Consider the following 18309-nt stretch of genomic DNA (forward strand, 5'->3'; position numbering starts at 1 on the left):
CTTCTTTACATGGACTCCAAAAAACAAAAGAGCAAAAAAATAGAGTAGAGCCAGGTAGCCGAGATATGACTCCTACACTAGCAGCAGACGAAGATCTTGTACCTTGGAATTCGCGAAGATCTTCATCGTCTGCTGCTAGTGTAGGAGTCGTATCTCGGCTACCTGGCTCTACTATATTTTTTTGCTCTTTTGTTTTTTGGAGTCCATGTAAAGAAGTGACGTCGCCCAGCGCGGGGAGAGTGAAGCGGTAGCCGATAGGCGTGATGATGCCCTTGCCCCCCTCACCTCGTCCCGTCCCTTCGGTGTCAGACGACCAGTCGTCGATATCGCTGGAGCTGTGGTGCAGGGGCAACCGGCCAGAGTTGGAGGCAGTGCAACCGCAGCCGCGTCCGCCGAACAGCGAGTGACGTGCCGTTCGCATGGCAGGCTGCGCTGTCGCACGGATGTGACTGATGGCGATTGAGTTGCCAGATCGTACTACGACGTGCTAGCAGCTAGGAGTAGCTAGCATAGCCTACATTACGCTGCTACTACTACGTGATCGAGATGGATTTGAATCGATTTGCTCGCTTCCCCTTCCCCTTCCTCTGCTTGCTCCGTGAGTCCGTGGGACGCAGCGCCGCACCGATCGACGAGGCGAAGTCCTCAGTGGATGGAGACATGCGGTACTAGCGCCTGTTTTAAATGCATGCTCTGCGCCAGAATACATGGCGCCGAGCTCGGCGTCAAGATCTGCGGCGCCGAGCTCGGCGGCATGTATTCTGACGCCGAGGTACCGGCCACGTCAACGCCACCTAGGATTTCCTGCAGTGCACGGCCAGACACCTCGGCGTCAGGACTCATGGCGCCGATCTCAGGGTTAAAGATGAGTTTAAGTCTCACAGGGGCTAAACGTAAATTTTGTTCGAAAAAATGGCCAAACAGTAAAAAAAAAAATACGGCCGCTCCAATCTCGCGCGCGCCGCTGGCGGCTGGCGAGGATCCGGTGAAGCGTCCTCCTCAGTTTCGGTGAGCGAGGGGCGAGAAGCTGCTGGGACGGAGGCAACGAGCGCATGGACCGGTGAAAAGAGACCCAAGATCCAAAGCACACCTACACCTTCTGGGGATCTCGGCAACGTTGCGCGCGATGGTGCCGGCCGCTCTTCCGGCGAGATTGTCCACGGACAAGACCAAGAGCAAGAGCAAATCGAAGGCCTTGACTGGGATGGCGAGAAGCTCACCAAGGAGATAGATGGTTTGCGCAAGTGGATGGACGTCCCATCCCTTGATGACGATTATGCTTCTGCTCATGACGATGAGCTTTGGGTTCACTTCAATGAGGAGCAGCAGACAGCATTGAACCAACGCCTCGCCCTGTGTCGCGTCAGGGCTCATGAGGTAACTTTTTGTTACTATTAGAGCATCAGATGCAGAATGCCATGTCAAGATCATACAAAGTTAAACTTTGCTTTGGGGACGTTGATACAGAAGAAATACCGGGGTCTGGACAATGCAATTCTGTTAAGGTCTGTCTGGATGTAGATATTGGATGGCTGGCATTGAATTGGGTACCAATACCAAATCATCCTATATTGGAAATGAGCTACAATACCAAATAAGATGTTTGGATGTAGATGAAATTGCTATTTGGAATCAAGGACATGGCAAATACCAAATAAATGTTTGGATGTACATATCTCGTCGAATTGAATCGACTCGCCTTCTTCCCCACCGACGATGTCCTCGGACGCGGCGCGCTGCCCCAGAGATGCAAGACCTGGCTCGCTGGTGACAGAGAGGAAGAAGGGGATCCTAGATCCCCGGCTGCAGACCGCCGGCGGTGGGGATCCAGGCACCTCAGTGGTGGCCTCGAGGAAGAACTGCTCGGTCTCCTAGATCCATTGTCGAGCTTGGGAAGAAGGAGAGGATCCCACACCTCACCGGACATGGGGAAGAAGGAGAGGGCGGCGAGCTTGACCGGTGGGGGAGGGGTCGGGGCGGCGAGGGCGCTCGACGGGGGAGGCGTCGGGCCGGTGAGCCGGCGGGGGAGGGGTCGGGGCAGTGAGGGCGCCCGGCGAGGTTGACCGGCAGGGGCGCGAGAGGGAAATGTCGGAGCCGCAAGAGGGAAGCGTCGGGGCGGCGTCGGGGACTCGGGCAAGGAACCGCTCGGCCCAATTCCACCCAATACAGAGCCTTACCCCTCTGTATTGGGAGAGGTCACTCCTAGTTCTGGTCCAATACCAAGGCATTGGGGTTGCAATTCTAAATCTCAATGCCATGGACATCCAAACACCAGAATTCGGGAAACATTATTCCAATTCCCAATTCCATGCTCCAATATATACATCCAAACGGGGTATTAGCGATATTCCCTCCCTCGGTTCTTGAAGACAATGGGTACTATGATCATTATGAGTGCGATTTTGATTGGTTCTTTGACCCTACGTACTGCAAGTTTGCTCGTGTGGAGGATTACCAGCGCATGGTGCTTCGAGTTACTGTAAGTGTTAAACAACTATATTCCTTAGTATGAGTTGTTTTCTGTTTTGACTGTTACATTATCACGACCTGTCATTCTGAAGCTGAGAGATGCTGAGGCCATATGCTAGGAAGGTTTCACACTTTGTATAGACCACTAGGTACTCAAATCCCATTGTTGGTTTGGAGTTTGGAATGTGTCACTTTGCAAGAAAGAATGCAGTCCAGTCCTTGTGCGTTGTGCACAAAGGTAAAACAACTTATGCACAAAAAAATGCTGCTAAGCCCACATGGCCACATTATGTTGTGGTGGATCTCTTGTTCTCCTACAATAAAGGCAGAGCCCTGTTGATATAATCGCACGGTTGCCCCCTCTGATGCCTAACTATGCGTTTCCCCTCCTTTTCACTTTGCACCACGCCTCTACTGCAGCATGATAACATCACATACAATGGAAATAAGCTGCTAGTATGCTTGAAATACAAACAGAAAGCTATCAACCATGTCATCAAAACGAGTTCTTTACTCTCTATTGAGAGAAATGCAATAGTGGACAGCATATCTTTAATACAGATGGTGGAGAGCTCATCCTGTCATGTACATGGCCATGTGAGCTTTGTGGCCAGATCGATGATATATAGAACTTTATGGGCAGATAAGTAGTGAAATCACTACATTCAGGTGCACACCTATGGCCAAGAATTCTTTAGCATGCAGGATTTAGCTTACATGCAATTAGGTGATGCATAATGACAAACCCAAAGTTTGGGTGTACCTGTGGGCACAAGGCACCCGTCCTAGCTCTGCCACTGCCCTACTGTTTCTGAATTGTTTGCAGTTCGCACCATGCCTACTTTGTTTACAAACCATGCAAATGCAAATAGACAACAGTCCTTGCAAGTGCCACATAATTTTTTTCCACAACGGCATAGCCGAATTTCATTACTTGACAGCAACAAAATTACATGAGTTTGATGCAACCAAAACATAAAACGAGCCTGGCAAGAAGCCACTTTGGAATGAACACATAGGGTTCATCCAACTGGCGCCAAGAAACTAATCCGCAAACGTTTAACATAGCAAAGTGCCACATAATACATCATTTTAAACTTTAAACCTCCACAAGGATGATAAACTTATCCCATAGTTGCTAAAGGTGACCTATGTGAGACGTTTAGGAGACAGATGATGCCATTGACTGCCGCTATAGAATTTCTGCAAGGATAGTATAGCACTGGTTATAGTGGTCTATGCATGAATACTGTTGCTAGCAATGAATGTGCTACAGATAATGTTTTCATTGTGCAGGTAGAGTTCGAAGGCTTGGGAATTTGCCCCTACACTCGTAATAAGCTTGCAGATGACCAACAATTTATCCATTTCTGGGAGAAGTTATCAAGAAAAACTAAGGTGTGCGTAATGTGATCTTTGTACACTACTGTTCATATGTCATCAGTGTTCTGATTTGCCTTCTTTTCTCATGCAGTTGATTGGATTGTACATAACAGAGAGGTCAGGGAAGGTAAATATTCACCAAAAGTCTCATGGTTAAAGGTTTCACTGAATGCATTTGGTTCTTTACTCTTGCAACTTACATTCTAAAAGCTGCTTTGTTGTTTAGTGTCAAAGAATTGAGAATCTGCTCTTGTATCATGCATTGAAGATCGCAGAAGAATTTCCCTCTGTTTACAACACTACAATTGTCGCAAGATTCTATGTAATGCCCTGCCATCGCATGTTAATTTAGTTGGCATTGCAAATTATGACGATGTTTGATATTTTATTTTTTATTAAGGAATTTGTGTGGGGGTGTGGAGGATGATTATGCTTATGCTGGTTTCCTTACTAAGATGTGGGAGCTGCTTGCTAGGAAACAGGTTTCATTCTTGCCTGAATATGCTAAACCGCCAAACCAGGGATGTTGTGTTTTCCCCTCTATTTGTTCAAGCTTTATATGCTTGCTGACAGAGACATTTCTTTGCTTTCAACATTGCTTAGATGAATTTCACAGATGCTTTGAGATTCGTGTACAATGAAGACATGTATCAGTCCATGTTTCTATGGGGAACTCAGTTCGAACCGAATCTATTTCCAATCGAACGGCTTGTAAGTTGCCTTTCTCCACACATGTTATGTTACTTCAATTTCTCTAGCCTTTTGGTTCTGCCCCCCCCCCCCCCCCCCCCACACACACACAAAAAAAAAACTATTTTATCATCTGTGTTTAATTGTTTTATATCTTCTTGTCCAGTATAAACCCCATTTGGATCGCATTGTTAAAAAGGTAACCTTCTTACATGAGACCAAGGTCTAATGGGAATGTTTCTCCACATCGACTTGTTTTTGCTCGTTGTAGTCTCAAGATGGTGATGTTCATCAGTTGGTCATGGACACCATTGTAGAAAACGTCAGTGGCTTCTTTTTCTTTCTGAGATGATAGATGTACCTCTGCTCTAGCTTTCAATGCACACTCAAATTTACTTTACTTTGCTGATATGGCAGCTTTTCATTTTCAGTTTTGGAAACCAAGGACGTACTATGAGTATGTGAGAAAGAAGATGCGTATTGCTGAAGAAATCGGTTTGATCCCCAAGCGACCCCCACACAAGTATGTACAATTTTTCCAGATTGCATGTTTATACAACCAGATCGGACATTTTTGGTTTATAATAACATACTGTGTATAATTCTACCTTTAGGCTCTACGTCCCTGGCTGTTACCTCCGATGATGTTGAAGCGACGATGAAGACTTCAGGCGGGAAGATGGTGTGCTCTGCTGAAACTTATTAGAAGTTGCGCCTAGAACCTGAATTTCAGACGGGAAGATGGCGTGCTCTGCTGAAACTCAGGAGGAAGCTGCGCCTAGAACCTGAACGGGTGCACCGGCCCTATCCACAGCGCTATGGCCCAGACTGAAGCCCATTGTATCGCATGTGTGTTTTTGTGTCTCCAACTATCTGGATTGTTCCTCTTTTGGAACATATGAAAGGTCGTCATGAACTTGGAGATGATTATTATGTTTGAACGAGCTATGGCTAGTTACTAGTTGGACAAAAAATTAGCTGAGTTTTAGACTTGGTTAAAAAATTAGCACATCTATTAGCCCTCTTGTTTGATGTACTGGGATAATTTTAGCTAACTAGTAATTAGCTCTTGTATCCATACTGTTGGCCGATGGCCTTTGGTGATAAGGAAGAAGGTCCTCAATTGAGGGATGAACCAATGCCAAAAAAAAAAAAAAAAAAACTTGGCATTGGTCCAGGTTACTAAACTAATCTTTATATAACTAAATATACTCAATTTACTGTTCATGATGGTTGGTTCAAGATATATAAATAATAATAATATATTCTTGTAAAGTAATATGTCATATCTCTTTTTAGATATTGTCTTTTCTTATGTTTTAAGACGCTGGAAAACCCCAAGAACAGAAATTGATGTTGTTGTTGACTATAAGTTTATTGGAAATCTATGAGTAACTGTTGATACATTTTAAATTATTTAGGTTTGAATTTTTAATTTATCTAAATTAGATGATAATCCACGTTTTCATTTTTATTGATGAACTCTAGCATTTGAATTGTTAATATCATCTAAATTAAATATACACATTATGCTACTTTTTAAAATTTACCAGGGAGTTACGAACTCATTAATGCATTATAACATATCTAAAATAATAATCAATATTTGTAATGAAATTCTCTCTAGAACTAGTAATGTTATATACATAGTTCAAATACTATGAAAGGGGAAAATGATGTTTTGTGACACGCTGTAGAAGAGGTGCTAGCATAGAATAAAACAAGTTTTTCCAAGCCATTGGTTGTGGAAAAGCAAAATGTCAGGCTAAACTTGTAGATTGATGACGAGGCACGAGAGTACAACCACATTAGTAAAGGACTACCTAGGATTAAGGCTTATAGAAACACGGCCAATCAGGGAAGCTTTAAAGCCCAGGCGAAAATGGCCTAGGAGAGCATGGCGCCAGCCAAGTCCGGGAGAAACGAAATCTTTTTTTTTTCGGGGCCGGTCCCTACCGGTCTCTAGGAAAACAAACCGGCCCTACTGCACCCGCCAGGCATGGCCTATAGGCGGAGCCGGAAAACAAACATGTTTGGACGTATGTGTATCTATAGCTTTGTTCCAAATGTTTCCAACCAAAGCTCTCGGATCGGACGGATATCCGGCACATTTTTTCAGCGTCACTAGGAGCTGTGCGGGGAGGAGGTAACGTCTATTGTCTTGCGAGTGTTGCGAGGAGAAGATGACCTCTCTATTATCAACAACACAAGCATTGTTTTGATCCCAAAAGTGGAGAATCCGGAGGAACTTGGTCAATTTAGACCGATCAGCCTATGCAATGTGCTTTACAAAATTGCATCGAAGACGGTGGCTAATAGGTTGAGGGGTATCCTTCCAGAGGTAATATTTGAGGAGCAGTCGGCCTTCGTTCCAGGCCGGCTAATTACATATAATATAATTACAGCCTACGAGTGCTTGCACTTTATAAAGAAGAAGAGAGCAAGGGATAGCAGATCACTACGGGAGAGACAAAATTCCCCGAGTGTCGCTGGCTTCCCCGAGTGTCAAAAATCGGACACTCGGGAAAGAGGATCTTCCCCGAGTGTTGCACTCGGGGAAGAATTGCACTCGGGGAAGAGAGGCTTTCCCGAGTGCCGCAGAGATCCTGGCACTCGGTAAAGAGCAGCACTCGGCAAAGGCCCTCTTCCCCGAGTGCAACACTCGGGGAAGATCGGCACTCGGCAAAGAAACATGTTACTTGACGGTTCACCCCGCCCACGCCGTTAAAACTTAAAAAAAACAAAAATTCTTCCCCGAGTGCCTTCCCTGGCACTCGGGGAAGAGGCACTTTCCCGAGTGTCAGAACAGGACACTCGGGGAAGAGGCTGCCTTCCCCGAGTGCCCTGTCCTGGCACTCGGGAAAGGGCCTCTTCCCCGAGTGCCAGGGAAGGCACTCGGGGAAGAATTTTTGTTTTTTTTGTTTTTTTTACCTCATTTTTTTTGTGAGGCCTTCCCACATTGTTTAAAACTGCATGTTCATATTTGGGACAATTTTGACTTATTTTGTTATATTTTGTTAGTTTTTTTCATTTCGTTGAATTTTTTTTGCATACTTCGAATTTGAACTGCAGGTGCATGAAATAATGGAATTTGGTGATTCAAAAAATTATATTAATGATATTTGATGTATGTTGATGCCTTATCCAGGAACTTGCATGAAATGTCGAGCATCTTGTTGACGTAACATGACGAACAACTTGCGGGAAAAATGTATTTAAATTATATAAAATCCGAACGAAGTCCGAAAATCACGAAACTTGTCTGGGCGTCGTGTTATCGCATGTAGAGGCTATGATAAAAAATTGAGAAGGTTTCGATGAAGTTGCGGCGTCGGATGCCTAAAACACAGACATCTCCGCATGCCTATACAAGTGATCACATGCGGAGATGTCTGGGTTTTAGACATCCGATGTCGCAACTTGCTCGAAACCTTCTTAATTTTTTATCATAACCTCTACATGCGATAACACGACGCCCAGACAAGTTTCGTGATTTTCGAACTTCGTTCGGATTTTATATAATTTAAAAACACTTTTTCCGCAAGTACCTCGTCATGTTACATCAACAAGATGCTCGAAATTTCATGTGAGTTCCTGGACACGGCCTCAACATACACTAAATATCATGAATATTATTTTTTCAATCAAGAAATTCTATTATTTCATGCACCTGCAGTTCAAATTTGAAGTATGCAAAAAAATTCAACGAAACGAAAAAAATTAACGAAATATAACAAAAAAAAAGTTAAAATTGTCCCAAATTTGAACAAGGAGTTTTAAATAATGTGGGAAGATCTCACAAAAAAAATGAGGCAAAAAAAACAAAAAATAAAAATTTCTTCCCCGAGGGCCAGAGAAGGCACTCGGGGAAGACTTAAAAAAAAGCCCACTAGCCGGCCCGCCGTGGCCTTATCCTAAACCTAACCGGCCACCACCCCCACCCGCGCCCCACACCACGCGCGCCTGCACCCGCGCCGCCAGGAGGCTCTTCGCCGCCACCCGACCCGCCGCCGCTGGCCCCCCCGCCGCCGGCATGCCCCCGGCCCCGCGCGCCCCCGCCCCTGCCTCCCGCCCCTGCGCGCCGCCGCCCCGGCCCCCGCGCGGCCTCGGCCCTGCATCCCCCGACCCGCCGCCGCCGCCGCATCCCCCCCTGCCGGAGCGCCGCCGGCCCGCACGCCGCGGCCTCCGCGTCTCCCCGCGCCTCCCCTCCTCTGCGGCTGTGCCTCCCCTCCTCCGCGGCCACGCCTCCCCGCAAGCAGCACGACGACGCGACGAGCCACGTCCCCGAGCCGTCCAGCCCCGATCTGTCGCGGCGAGCCACGTCCCCGAGCCGTCCGCCCCGACTCCAACTCCGGCGAGCCCCGACGCCGTCCGCCCCCCAGTTCGCCTCCAGCAGCCCCGCGGGCTCGGCGTCTGGTCTGGAGGAGAAGCTCGCGGGGCTCTCAACGGGCGGCGACGGGCAGAATCCTCCGCCGGCGGGTGAGGGCGGAGAGGAGCCTTCCTCTCCCTTGAGCCCGTTGGTTTTCCTTGGTATTTCTGTTCCTGATTCGGGGGTTGGTTGTTCCGTGTTTGATGTGTGCAGCGCGAAGAAGAGAGAGGAGAAGAGGAAGAAGCTGGAAGAGGAGCGGAGGCTCAAGGAGGAAGAGAAGAAGAACAAGGTGAGGAACATTTGTGTTGTTGTTTCTTCCTGTTATTGCAATTCTTGTTATGTGCTAAATCAGTGAGTCCTGGATTAATTTTTGGTCAGAACATGTCATTATGTATTAAATCTGTAGTTGGCAAGTTTAAGCAAACAATCTGCTCTACCTGATTTATGTCATTATGTATTGTATAAAATTCATATAGCAATCCTTCTCTTTCCTATTCTTGATTTATTGTCATAAAAATCTTGCAAACACACAAAAAAAACTAAATAGCACTATCAGCCTAAATTTTAATAGCCAGAAGGCTTGAGTATTTCACTCCCCCCCCCCCCCCCCCATGAAATGATGCGCTAGTAAGTTGTATAAGTGAGGTTCCATTTCTGTGTTCCTCATTTAATTAACGTCTGCTCACTTAGTTCAAATGAATAAATGATTTTCTAACTGGGGCCTTTACAGAATTTGTATGATCATGTGAATGCATCATTCAGTATACATTTGTCTTGGCATGGTTTTGCAGAATGGAGAGACAGTGTCGTGAGGATGAGTTGAGAAATAACAGATCATCTAAGAAAGGACAAGATGCAGAACAATCCAAGATGAACCGGGTTTGACTTCTGCCTCTTTTCTCAGGATGCACAAACCTGTTTACTTAAGAGCTGTACTAAAAAAGCGACCGCTAGACTCGGTATTAGTTTTTTTCGTTTCTGTTAACATTCTTTTTCATTCATTAGGCTTCAAGCCCCCAAACTGGATCGGATGAAGCTGGTGGTAACCTGAAATCAATGAAGGATAAATCCAATCAGCAAGATAAGGATACAAAAGAGGGACCAAATTTGCAGGTTGCTGGGCCTGGCGGCGAAATAACTGCAGGTATGATAATGTGCCATAGGGTGGAATAACCATCATATTCTCTCATAGCAATTTGGCAGTGCTTTTTTTTCCTATGTAACTGTACTAGAACGCTTCAGATTTTCTAAAATTTCATTGCCTTGTCAATTTTAGTTTACTTATATTGCCTGGAGGTGTGCTTAGATGTCAATCTTACTTATATTCTGAATACTACAATCGCTGTTTGATAGATGCTAGTGAGGTTTTATTCGAGATAATTGTTTATTTGATTGTACCTCGCATTGATCAGGATTCCTGCAATAATCAGTACCACTCAGAAAATTGAGTAACCCATAGCTTCTGGTTATTCATATGCGTGTTCACGTGCCGGTTAAATTCTACTATTATTATTTAGATTGATCGGGTTACAACATTCATTTGTCCTTTTCAAATATACAATGCTTGATTATGATAATGAATAAGGCATCATAGCTTATTGACTTTTCTGATAACAATTGTTTCCTTCTTTGCCAAAGTAACTGTTGTTCTTCAAGTGATATGTATGACATAAATAGTATGGTAAAGGCATCAATAATTGTTGTTCTTCGAGTGAGATGGCATATATAGTATGGTAAATGCATTCAAAATTTGTTTTTGCTCTTTGCAGCAGCTAAATCCTTAATTGTACCCTCCTATGATTGTGTCTGATGGATGCTTGTTATTTGAGATTTAAGATATTGGTTGGTTAGGTAAATTTGTTAGCGCTCTTTATTGCAATATATACTTACTGCTTCAGTACACAGGTTTTTGCGAGCTTTGACTTGGATATGTTACTGTGATGCAAAGAACATGAATTGGCTCATTTATCTGCAAAACTGTGACTTTTCCATGCTATAATTTGAGTGTTTTTTAAACAAGTATTTTTCTAACAGTGTTGATCGATTTGGTTTCAATAAAAATGACAGGTTAATTTTAATTCTAACTTTCTGGAGTATGTACTGCAATCTATTTATCTTCTTTTACAGCTTGCCTTTATCTTTTGCCTGTGAAGTTTTCCCACTTTATGCAAAGCTTGTCCTGCAAAATTATATGTGTATGCTTGTTTCACATATAGCATCATTCAGATAACATGGAATGTCAGTTAACTAACATACTAACATGAAGTGTAGTATGATCTCTCAAGAAGTTAATCAGTTTTTTACGTGGTTTTTCCAGAGCAATAGGACTTGTTTGGATTAAATAAATTACTATGCATTGGAACAAGTTTTTGTATATGAACATGTAACTGCTGTCACACATACAGTGTGGGCTGCTCTAACTTATAAAGTAGTATTTTTTTAAAAAAGGAAAGAACATCAAGTTCTGGCTTGCTAGTTGGGAACTGGACATGGTTGAGTATTGGCGTGGCTTCACTCCGTGAAGATTTGAGGCCAAACTAATGCTTTAGAAAATTAAGCACTTGGCCTACTTGGAGACAATTGTATTTTTCTTTTATATTTCTGAATTTTCATGTATTAGGAAAATCCTTTATGCTATCTCTTGGTACCTGCTGCACATAGGGCTACATAGATGTATGTACTAGTGACCATTTACAATGATTTGTATATGTACCTGTGACCATTTTCTTTCAAAATTGCACTAAATTTCCTAAGTCTGGCAACGTGAACATGTTATGCAATGCATATTGTGAATTTATCATAATTGGCCCATTGAGTAATTTTATAGTTTGGGTACCTTGCTCTTCTGCTATTGTAATCTTTTTCAAGTTATCTTAGATCCAAAAATTGTGGCTGTACTAAGAAACGATTTTGTATTGTATATTGTGTTTATTTTGGTATTATAGCACTTCAGTGCAATAATACCCATTGGTGTGACCTACAGAGCATGTACTGTTACTACAATCAATAATATGCCATAATAGACATCTTTTTTTTTAAAAAAAATAAGAAAACAGGCTTCCACGAGTGCCTGGTCTGCGGCACTCGGGGAAGAGGGTTTTTTAAAAAAAAAAACAAATTTCTTTGCCGAGTGCCACAGCCCAGGCACTCGGGGAAGAGTTTTTTTTTAAAAAAATAAAATTTCTTTGCCGAGTGTCTGAGCTGCGGCACTCGGCAAAGAGTATTTAAAAAAAAATCAAAAATCTTTCCCGAGTGTTGCACTCGGGGAAGAAAATAAAAAAAAAGAAAAAGAAAACGGCGTCGGCCGTCGGCCAACGGCGTGAAATCTTCCCCGAGTGCCAGCACGGCACTCGGCAAAGCCTTCCCCGAGTGCACGATTTTCGACACTCGGGGAAGGCGCCTTTCCCGTGAAAGGATTAGCCGGAGGCTCTTCCCCGAGTGTTGCACTCGGGGAAGGCTTCCCCGAGTGCAACTGGGCCTTCCCCGAGTGCAGCTGGCACTCGGGGAAGCCAGCAGTTCCTGTAGTGGATGTTGTGCTTTGAAATTCGACATGAGGAAAGCATATGACAGGCTGGAGTGGGATTATTTGCAGAAGATCATGGTTCGGCTGGGATTTCACCAGTTATGGGTTTAGATGATTATGAGGATTACGTGGCAGAACCGTCTAATCTAATGTTTCACAGAAGTACTTGTCTTTCATTAGACACTAAGTACTTAGGAGAGGACACTAAACTACGCAGTTCCGTCGAACACACCTCAAAGGAGAATTCGAAAATCCATATTTTTCCATCATGATCATAAATGAGAGAATAAAGCTTATAACATTCTTAAGCCATTTCTTACATCACTTTATTACCGTAACATAATATTACCTCAATTGATTATAACAGCGGAATATAACAAGGTTATCGGAGTTACAGAGGGAACAAAGATTAATTTAATGACATGGTAGAGCATTAACGTAGTGGACATTTATATACAAAAGACGCTAGCAAATTTTATATCTTTTCTTATAAAAAAACTTTAGTGAGGGTTATAAATAAATACTACGGTCGCAGCGAGAAAGAATCCTCTCTGGGCCCACCAGGAGGTTTCCACACACAAGAGTCAGCTCTAAGTATCATCCGATCACCTGCAACAGGGGGGAATAAAACCCTGAGTACTCGATTGTACTCAGCAAGACTTACCTGACAGGAGAAAAATAAAAGACTCCAAGGATATGCAAGGCTATCTAGCTTGTGGGTTAATGCATCTGCAGGAAGCATTACTAAACGTGCGTCTTTATAGTCAATTTTATTAGCAGTCATCATTAGTTCATTAACTAACCATTCTATGTAAGCACCTATGCTACTTTCAAGAAGGTGGTGAGCAATCAGAACCATTTTACCATCTTTCATATTCCAGTTCTTACTACGCTGCTAGACCATAGCCAAGTCGTCCCGTCTCACGGAAACGGCGATTCACGAACCAATGTATCACAGCTGGGTACCCCAAAACACACGCCCCGTTTGTACCCCAGGCACAAACGAGACCAACCCATTTCACTCTTGTCAAGGGGTCCAGGTCCCTGTCCAAACTTAGACTCCAAGCCCCCACACTTGAGACCCGATCTCAGTATGGTGCTTAGACCTCCACCTTTCCCCGCCTCCAATCAGTCGGTCCAGAAAGAGTCGGAACCCACGACAAGAGCGTAATGAGTCTTTCCGCTCCCATAAGTAAGTATGTGCTCAGGATAATAAGTCTGTGACCTGACTACCATCCACAGCAACGGACGGTCCTCAATCGACATAGGCGGAACAAATGCAATCTGAGCCTCGCTCGAATGCCTAACCAAGTCTAGATCCAAAGTACCATTCCGCCCGGTCTCCAGTTATCATCCATATATATTCCATGTGATAGTAATATAATAACAACAATAATATCTTTACTATCTCTCGCGAGTGACAGGTAATCACTCGACTTCTACCGAATTCTATAGCATAGCAATCTACATGATCCTGATATACTAGTAGGACTCATAGGATAAGGATATATATATGCAAGTGGTTTTCATTCAACTCCTTAAAACTTAATGCACAAGCATCAAATAAAGTGCAGAATAATAGGGGTTATGCACCGGGGCTTGCCTAGGTAAGATATAACCAAAAGTTAGCATTCCTTTATGGTAGCACGATCATCAAGGCACCATCTTTTCCGCTACTTCAGTCGACTCCATGATCCATCATTGTTCCTATTATGATATACATGGGTGCAACGTAGAGACATAAATAATCAACGACAACTGCAACTCTAAAATACGATTACGCTCCGCAAGCTATGAGCTAGCTTTAATGACTAACGTACTAGTCTACGTATCCACGTCGTCAAGTAAGGCTTCGTTTCCCATAAAGTGTTTTAGTTCTAAACTCTCAAGGTGTTTCGACATGTTATTGATTAACTCCGGGTGCTGTGCCGACCACTCCAGTGGAACAGGGGACTCCATCGACGCCGATCGAGTTCGTCTTACCTCCAAGCGACATCATAGAGTTTGTGGATGTTTTCCATGACGGTGAGGAGGTATGGTTCCGTAAGCTGGACAACATCATCGGTGGCACAGGGTCCTCAGGTTTGGCGGGTCGGCTGCTCAATGACCTAGAGCTGCTTTTTATTAGTGTAGAGGAACCACCCACGTTCGCGCTGGCCGAGCGCGATGCAAATTGGTGACGCGCGATGCTGGAGGAGATTGTAACACCCTAGGTATTTGGCTTCCACTAATTGCATTTTATCTTATAAACATGTGCATCATCTATCTTATCATGCCATTGTTGCTGAAACATGCATATGCAACATTTTCAACTGTGTGTGTTTCATACTGGATTGTTGTGAATAGTAATGGTGTAACCTGTGAATGCAACATGAATTTCTCATACCTTGAAACATGGCAATATGGTAGTAATGTGACAAGTGTAAAATAACAACCAAGTCATGAAACATGTGAAACATGGAATTGAAACATATGAGTGAATTGCTTGTTTTATTTGCTTTATCACATGTGATCATTAGAAGTTAGTATAACAATGGTGTAAGGTGGTTGATCATGGTCTAATACGCCTTAACTACACTTAGGGTAATTGTTTGGACATTGTTCATGTAGATCTAAATGACAAAATTGCCCTCAAGTGGAAGTTTGACTGGAATTGACCCCTAGAGTGCCACAGTTTGACCGATTCAAAAGACCAACTTAGAGACTTTGCATGGTTGTGCACTCTTTACCAAAGTTGTAGCTAATTTATCAAGGAACAAAAGTTGTTTTATGATCAACTCATGAAAATGTGTGGAACAACCTCAAACATGGCCCACAAGTCAGAATTTCATGCTGATTTCACACTTAGAAAATATTCTAAGTCTTAACTACATTTTCAGTTGGATCAAGCCCACTTTGACTTGATGTAACTGCTGATCCATGGTGAATTAGAGGATGGTCCTTGAAAAGAAGTTGTAGATGGATGGTAGGCCTACATTTTTCATGTACACTGTTTTCACAATAGATCGATGGATTAGCCGTGTTGACGCGTCGAATACGTGCTGTCAGTCATCACCATCGAACACTGAATCGCCATTTTCAGAAAATGGCCAGTGTCGCCATGGCCGACCGGCTCAGGAGACGCTCGCCGCATGGCGTTCATGCGCTGCCGAGGTCTCCACGTCGCGCGTCCGTGCTCTAGAAGTGGGCCAGTGCCTGCCCGAATGCACCCGCCAGCCCCATTACTTCCCTTTCGCCTTCTCCGCGCGCAGCGCCGAGTCCACAGCAGCTCCACCATTGTCGACCGGGTGTCGCCATCGCCTAGCTCACACCTCGTAGCAAAAATGCATAGCCCCATTCACCCTGAGCCTCGCCGTGATCCCCTCTACCATCCCCAATGTGCAATCGGGTCAATCGAGTCTCGGTAAGGACGAATGCGTCGTTTTCTTCCACCGCCGCCATGGCTGACCTCGCCGGAGTTGGCGCTCCACGCGGCCAGCTATCCTCGTGCCCTTGCCATCCCTCCACTGCCTTGCGCTAGGTCCTAGGAGCACTGCTGAAGCTCGTAGGGTCACCATATAGGGCTGCGACGCCGTCATCTCGCCGGAGCCAGCCATGCCATGGCCGTGCGCCGCCATGCTCGTCGCCAACCCCTGTAGCCGTAGTACTAGCTTCAATTGAGGGCACCAATAGATGCGCACGAGTGAGTTAACCGCCGTAGCACCGCTGACCTCGCCGGAGGAGCCACCGTCGACGAGCTACGCCATCGTCTCCTTCTCCTCCCCTGCCTGTCTCTCTGTTGCGTGGGTCCCGCGCGTCAGTCGCCGCGGCTGAGGTGGGAGCCTGGCTGGGCCGTGCCTACGCCTGCTCGCGGGCTGCCATTTCCTCGGGCCGGCCCACCTGTAGTTGAATAGGTTTTCTTGTTTTGTTTTGTTTTATTTATTTCACAGATTTGTGTACATATTCAAAAATATGTAGCTCTTAGATGGTAGATCCAAATGACGTGGTTCTAATTTTGTTGAGTTCATGATAATGTCTAGTTTCTACTAAAAATATAATCCATGCCATGTTCTGTTATGAAAATGGGAGTTTCTATTTATCTCTTTTAATCATGCAAGAAATAGGGGTAATTATATCTTTTTCTAGGTAGCTCCAAATGGCATGAAATAGGGGTAATCATGCAAGTCATTTGAAGTTATAGAACTCTGGTTATGAGTGAATTAAGAAACTACTCGTTGCATGTAAAACCTTAACTTTGATTTAAGTATGCCTTTACTATTTCTAAGTTGTGGTAATGTTCCTAGGTGTTAGGCCTTTAACTGAAGATGAGCACCTTTATCTTAGGTTATGCAAGTTAGGTAAGTAGATCTCGTTCTTCAAGTTAAGTGAGATACATGTTTTAAAGTGATTTGAATAGAGCTATTTTAAATCGGTAAACGAGTGTCCAGTGATGTTTTTGTTAAACATTTACTGTGATTCATTCATCATGAGCATCATGTCATTCCTTATGCATCCATGATATTTATCTTGTGCATCGGCATGCAATAGGTGTACCAGAGGGAGTAACACTGCTAGAATTCGAGGAACTGAGCGAGCAGCAGCAGCCGACACCGAAGGTTCAGGAGGTGCAGCCTTCAGGAGAAGTGCCAGACGAGGTCGCCGTTGAGTGCCTGGATCACCGGCCGTGCAACTTTGTGAAAGGCAAGCCCCAGAGCATATTAAGCCTCCTAATTTCCGAAATGCAGTTACAGTATTATTGTTACATATATATATTGTTGCATTAAGTTTAGGTGTTGGATGCAAACACTTGCTGCATTGGTTATCCAATCCTTGTCCAGATATTGTTACCCTGAGTCCTATGTAGCTCAGGTTAGTGAGAACTTGACGGGCTTATCTCCAATGTAGATACACTAAATAACATGATGGTTCGGAAATGATGATATGATGATGACAGCCTTATTATACCTGCTATGGTTAATATTATTTGCTCCTAATAAGTGAGTGCTCTAGTACATGTGCTAATCTAGTGGACAGGTAAATGATGATAAGCTTGATGCTAAGTTTAAATTAGTTACTATAATCATAAGCTCTTTTATGCAACTGTGTCAAGCTAGCCCACCTGAAAAGCCTTGCATGATCCTTGGTGTCTTTTATTTCTGGTTTTGACGGGTAAGTCTAGCTGAGTACCTTCTCGTACTTAGGTTTTATCTCCCACCTGTTGTAAATGACCAGTTCTACTTTGGTTGCTGCAAGTACCACCTTCTCCCAGCTGGGGATGAAGACTAGACCGTTGGGCGCGGTCTCTACTAGTTCTCGTACCTGATGATACTTTTGTGGGACATGACTCAGACTTGGCAATGTATTTGAAAACTATGATGTTTTGTACTAAACTATGTTGCTTCCGCACACTCAAACTTGGTTTGTAATATGTTATTTGAACTCTGATGGATGTAATTCGAATGCTACTTATGAAATATTGTAACGGATGATGTGTTGTGTTGAATCACTACGATCTTGGTTTGTATGTTGAGAGTTGGTTGAAATCCTTCATGATTTTCGAACTACCGGGATTATGGGAGCTTAAGTACAGGAATTTGATCGCTTCGGTGATTGTTTTTGTACTTACGTTCTTAAGATTTGGTTGGTTCTGTTACAGAGATGAAGGCGATTGAGGAAAATAAGATGGGAGCTCGTCGATCCACCTATAGGATGTTGTCTGATCGGCCTGAAGTGGGTGTACAAGGTCAAGCGGGACGAGCGCAGCGCCATTAGTCAAGCACAAGGCATGCCTCAGTCGCCTGAGGCTTTGTCCTAGCAGTGAGGGCATCGACTTCGAGGAAGTCTTTGTGCTGGTAGCGCGCATGGAGTCTATCCAACTGCTACTAGCTTTAGCAGC

At 44.2% G+C, this 18309-nt stretch overlaps 1 protein-coding gene and 1 long non-coding RNA gene across 2 annotated transcripts; both read left to right on the forward strand.

Moving 5' to 3' along the window:
• Positions 1–4662: 4662 nt before the first annotated feature.
• LOC136537783 (uncharacterized) lies at positions 4663–5642 on the forward strand. Its single transcript, XR_010779139.1, has 3 exons — positions 4663–4864; positions 4974–5065; positions 5157–5642. It is a non-coding gene; the product is annotated as an uncharacterized lncRNA (long non-coding RNA).
• Positions 5643–6541: 899 nt separating this feature from the next.
• LOC136536021 (uncharacterized) lies at positions 6542–17892 on the forward strand. Its single transcript, XM_066528451.1, has 7 exons — positions 6542–6581; positions 8524–9021; positions 9125–9200; positions 9703–9790; positions 9917–10055; positions 14376–14647; positions 16962–17892. The coding sequence occupies exons 1-6, from the start codon at positions 6542–6544 to the stop codon at positions 14612–14614; spliced, it is 1080 nt and encodes a 359-aa protein (XP_066384548.1). The 3' UTR covers positions 14615–14647; positions 16962–17892.
• The last annotated feature ends 417 nt before the right edge of the window (positions 17893–18309 follow it).

The sequence above is a fragment of the Miscanthus floridulus genome, chromosome 2, assembly GCF_019320115.1.
Source record: "Miscanthus floridulus cultivar M001 chromosome 2, ASM1932011v1, whole genome shotgun sequence".
Taxonomy (NCBI): Eukaryota; Viridiplantae; Streptophyta; class Magnoliopsida; order Poales; family Poaceae; genus Miscanthus; species Miscanthus floridulus.